General features: G+C 32.2%; 1 protein-coding gene across 1 annotated transcript; it reads left to right on the top strand.

Annotated features, from left to right (window-relative positions):
- The first annotated feature begins 692 nt into the window (after positions 1–692).
- LOC119835161 (15-hydroxyprostaglandin dehydrogenase [NAD(+)]-like) lies at positions 693–4050 on the top strand. Its single transcript, XM_038359832.1, has 5 exons — positions 693–798; positions 1523–1759; positions 2459–2632; positions 2801–2952; positions 3778–4050. The coding sequence occupies exons 1-5, from the start codon at positions 700–702 to the stop codon at positions 3929–3931; spliced, it is 816 nt and encodes a 271-aa protein (XP_038215760.1). The 5' UTR covers positions 693–699; the 3' UTR covers positions 3932–4050.
- Positions 4051–4948: the final 898 nt, after the last annotated feature.

Here is a 4948-nt window from a genome sequence, read left to right as displayed (position 1 = left end):
GATTCGAAATTCAAATGTAATATTTTTTTATAATTAAGTGTAACAGTATTTATGGCCAGACTAAGTATATATAATTATAACAGATACACTCGCACACACACATGCACCTCCACATGCGCTCACACGTTTATACGGATAACACTCTATTAATTTTATGTTATTAATGCTCTTTTTTAATATGTTTTGTTGGCATTCCTGGTCACTAGGGGAGCGGGTGCTGACTGCATATCAGGCATATAGATATTTATAGTTTCTGCAAGATTCCGCTACTATAAATGTTAAAAATACTAGCTTTTGCCCGCAGCTTCGCATGCATTAAATTCGGAGTACTTTAATAGATGTTATTATACAAGTAAACTTTTCTCTTGAATTACTCTATCTATAAAAAACCTTTCAAAATCCTTTGTGTAGTTTTAAAGACCTAAGCATACATACATAGCAACAGACGCGGAAAGCGACTGCTTTATAGTTTATGTACACTAGGTACATAACTGATAGTCAATTTTTGCGGTAACTGGAAAATTTCATACATTTTATGTTTCACTTACGGAACCCTAAAATGACTTACAATATCGATTAGTTAACACGTTTATCTAGCATTAGATAAATTATAAAATATACATACATTAATGCGATAGCAAGCAGTGCGAAGATTCTACTTGGAAGGTTTATACTGAGTTGTTTACTTACTGTCGTACAATGCCGAACGATTTGAAAGACAAAGTTGTTTTAATTACGGGGGCGGCCATTGGAATAGGTTCTATTTCTGTACCATTGTTTCTTGAAGAAGGAGTCAAGGTGAATTTCTTATTTTTTTAAGATTTTTGTGGAGTCTTTGCTGCTTGTTTCTCTAACCTCTAACTCGATTGTTTTTAGTCCCCGTAGGCTCTGTTTTAAAGCCGTTTGTGGATTAAAATAAGATAAAAATACACCTGTCGATAAAGGTTTCATACTTAATTATACAATTTATGGTTAATAAATAAAGGCTTCCTACTTAATGTGCATAAATATACAATTAATAATTTAATACCACTTAGAAAATAATGCATTTTTATTTTTATTTAATAGGTACCTACAAAAATTTGTATATAAACTTTTATAAGAAAATTTACAAAAAAGTGTAATTGTTTCCTTACCATATATATTTTCAATTCATAATATATTTTTCATTAGCTTTTAAAAGATCCTTTCCTGATTTTTGTTTCAAACTATAGAAATGTTTAATATAAAGTAATAGAAAAGCTATAACTTTAAGATTTGATTAGCAATATTATGATGCTTCTTGCATGATGCAGTACAGCATTGTAATAATAGAAGATTTTCAAAATTAATACCTACCTTAGGTCCCTTTTTGCATTCATAAGTACTTCCATAATAATCAATTAATACCTCAGTCTAATTACGAATTCCAGGATTTAATTTAAGTCTTGTATCATGTATCATTTAACCGCTTATCATTGTAGCGAAACATTGCATTTCAGTAATTAATTAGATATACGTTCATATAAAAAATATCTTACAGCATATCGCAATAACAGATATCGACGTTGATTCGGGAAAACAACTCCAACAAGAACTAAACTCTAAATACCCCGGTCGAGTCTCGTTCATAAAATGTGACGTCACCAATGATGAAGAACTGTTTGCTGCTTACGATCAAGTTTTGAAACAATATGGTTATATCGACTTTGTTGTTAACAACGCGGGTCTGATGAACGATGGCCCTAAGGTGTACAAGAAAGCAGTTGAAGTGAACGTGGTGAGTATGATTTATTATAATTTATTTCAAAAACAAATAAGCTTTCATAATACACGTTGATGTGATTTTGTATTTTTTTATATACCATATAAAAGTTCGTAATAGAAACATTACCCAGAGCACACCCAGATAATGTTAGAAACGATGATTAAATTTCATATACGTCCAATGTATTGTATGGAACTAATACCATATTGATAGTCTTAATATTTATTTTATTTTGTTATTCAATACATTCTAAAATATACTTCTATTTGCATTGAAGATGTATGAAAAGTCGACGGTGATCATAAAATCTAGAATTGCTACCAAAACAGCAATAAAATAGATTCTATTAGTTCTAATTCAGTTGATTTAAATAATTACTCAGCATGTTTAATGTACAATTATTTATCAATGCCACACACGGACAAGTGATAACAAAAATGAGTGATTGTGTTTATGTAATATGTATTATCAATCGATGAATGATAATACAATTATATAATACTTTCATGAATAGACTTTCGCTAAATTTAAATCTTATAACATAATAAAAAATCACATAATTGAAGTTATAATTATTATGAATGATAAATCGTTCCACTGATAATATTTCACAAACGAAGAAACTGGAATTCAACAGATATTCCTTTTTATTTTCGTCCAAATGTCAACTAAAGATAATTATTACATGACACAAAATGCACTTTTTTTCAGACAGCTCTCGTAACCAGTTCCTTGAAAGCATGGGATCTTATGCGTAAAGACAAGTCCGGACGAGGTGGCGTTATTGTTAACATAGCTTCTATAGCGGGAATAATCCAAAATCCGTTTTTGCCTGTTTATAACGGTACTAAGAGCGCAGTACTGCAGTTCAGTAATTGTCTTGGGGTAAGATTCTAGTCTATGTTGTCTTAGACAGTGTTGTAATATTATGTATATTTTGTACTGAAAGAGCTAGAACGTTTTTAAATAATGGTTGTTTTGCAAAGTAAAGTTGCATGTAATAAGAATTTTATTTTTAGTATTTCAAGGCTTTCACTGCCTTATTTATTTCAGATCTCTGAAAGTTATGAAAAGACAGGTGTTAAAGTAATAGCGGTCTGCTACGGAGCAACAAACACTAGTCTCCTGTCTAAACATAAAATGCAAAGCTTTTCTGATTTGTACGAAAACATGGATGAAGTTGTTAAACAATATCCTGCTCAAAGGTACGTTTTCAACCGACTTCAAAGAGAGGAGAAGGTCATAAATGCGCCTGTATTTTTGTGTTTCTTCCTTATAAGTTGGATTGGGTGAATTAGGATTATTTTTTGTTGGGTCTTTAGGTCTTTTGGATTATTTTTTATGTAAAAGCTGGCGCCTCTGATAGAGTCCCATTTATATTTGGTCTAGTTCTGACAATTTTGAGGATTTGTTTGTTAAGAATAATTATATATCACACACAATATTCACTAAAGCTCAGATATGCTGATAAAAATTAGCTCCATCTAACCGTAAAATTTTCAATTTGGATTAAACTTCATAAGCACTAATGACCTATGTATGATCTGGCGGCTGCTGATCTGAAATAGTTGCATGCTGCTGTGTTTCGTTCAGTATTTGGGGGAGTCGAAAGTCCGTATCCTATTCTCATTCCATTCCTTTATTTCCGTCGTCAATCATTTCCTTATTTCCTACCCCCCAAACCGCACACAGAGGTATTATCTCTGCTAATATTAATGGGCGGTGTGGTCACTTATCATCAAGTGAACCACCAACACACTTACCTGCAATTAAATAGAAAAACAAACCCAGTCGAAAGTTCTAAGGTAACAAAGCCAAAAAATTCAACATAAACAACATATAAACAAACATGGCATCTAGGTATTCCTTCGTAGTCATTTTAAAAAACACAAATTTAAATACGTGGCCTTTGTAACATTATCTGGTAACCATTGAACAACTTGTGTATATAGTAGGTGTAAATGACGAATTAAAATTGCTATACTGCATGTTAATATAACTAATCATAAATGAAATCGTTATTTTTGCAGTGCTGAGGACGCTGCTAAAGGCTTAGTTGAAGCCTGCAAACGAGGCGAAAGTGCCAGCACTTGGCTCGTGGCAGACGGTAAACCTGCTAAAGACATCACTCCTGTTGTGCAAAAAGCCTACGCTTTATTCCATGAAGCAATATATGGGAACTAACTACTAATACAATTTGATTGGAGATTCGCATCGCACGCATCGTTAAATGTATCCACGTCCACGATCTTAACGTAATTTTATTAAGCGTTGACAGCTTTTTAACATTTGATTTAATAAAAATTCTCAAGACCTGAAACGTTGTTTTTAATCCAAATTTCCTATTCCTGTTTTAACTTACGCTAATTGATTTATGAATAAATAATACTTAATAATGATGTTTCATTAAAATGATTACCATAAGAACTGCCTCTTTATGGTCCTCCGAAGCTGATATACAGGTCTGTCGACCGATTCCCAATAAACACAATCGACAAAGAATCTACACTAATATTATGAAGAGGTGAAGATCTGGGCTAATCACCCACTTACTTTAATGAACCGATTTAAAAATGATTTTACTAATAGTATGCCACATTATATATGCTCGCAATATTTATTGGCTCCAAAAAGGCTCCACAAAAGCATGACAAGATATGTTGTTAAAAATAAACACCAAGAGCTACCTTATTATAATTGCAATTTGATGTAATGGGTAGGATTTACTTCAAAATGTGAAAATATTTTTAAATATCTCCGGCTACTATTTGCGCGTATATAGCACGTGATTCGACCCACAGAAACGTGTCTTTGAATTATGTATCAAATTAAATTTATATAACGGAAACAATAATAAAAAATACTGACTAATAAATTTCTAGTGATATTTAAACATTGAGATTCTTATAAAATAACTAGCTGCGCCCCGCGGTTTCACCCGCGTAAGTCCGTATCCCGTAGGAATATCGGGATAAAAAGTTGCCTATATGTTATTTCAGTTGTCTAGCTGTCTACGTACCGAATTTCATTGCAATCGGTTCAGCAGTTTTTGCGTGAAAGAGCATTTATAATATTACTAGTAGGATGAGATATCCAATTAGTCTAGCCGTTAGTTTCGATTTCGCTAATTCAATGGATTAAACAAGTTAGCTAGTAATCGTTGAAGATGTAATGTAGTATATTATATATTGTGTTTAGAGA

The sequence above is a fragment of the Zerene cesonia genome, chromosome 20 (genome assembly GCF_012273895.1).
Source record: "Zerene cesonia ecotype Mississippi chromosome 20, Zerene_cesonia_1.1, whole genome shotgun sequence".
NCBI classification, from domain to species: domain Eukaryota; kingdom Metazoa; phylum Arthropoda; class Insecta; order Lepidoptera; family Pieridae; genus Zerene; species Zerene cesonia.
Note: the sequence above shows the minus strand (reverse complement) of the source record. Positions and strands in the feature narration are given on the sequence as shown.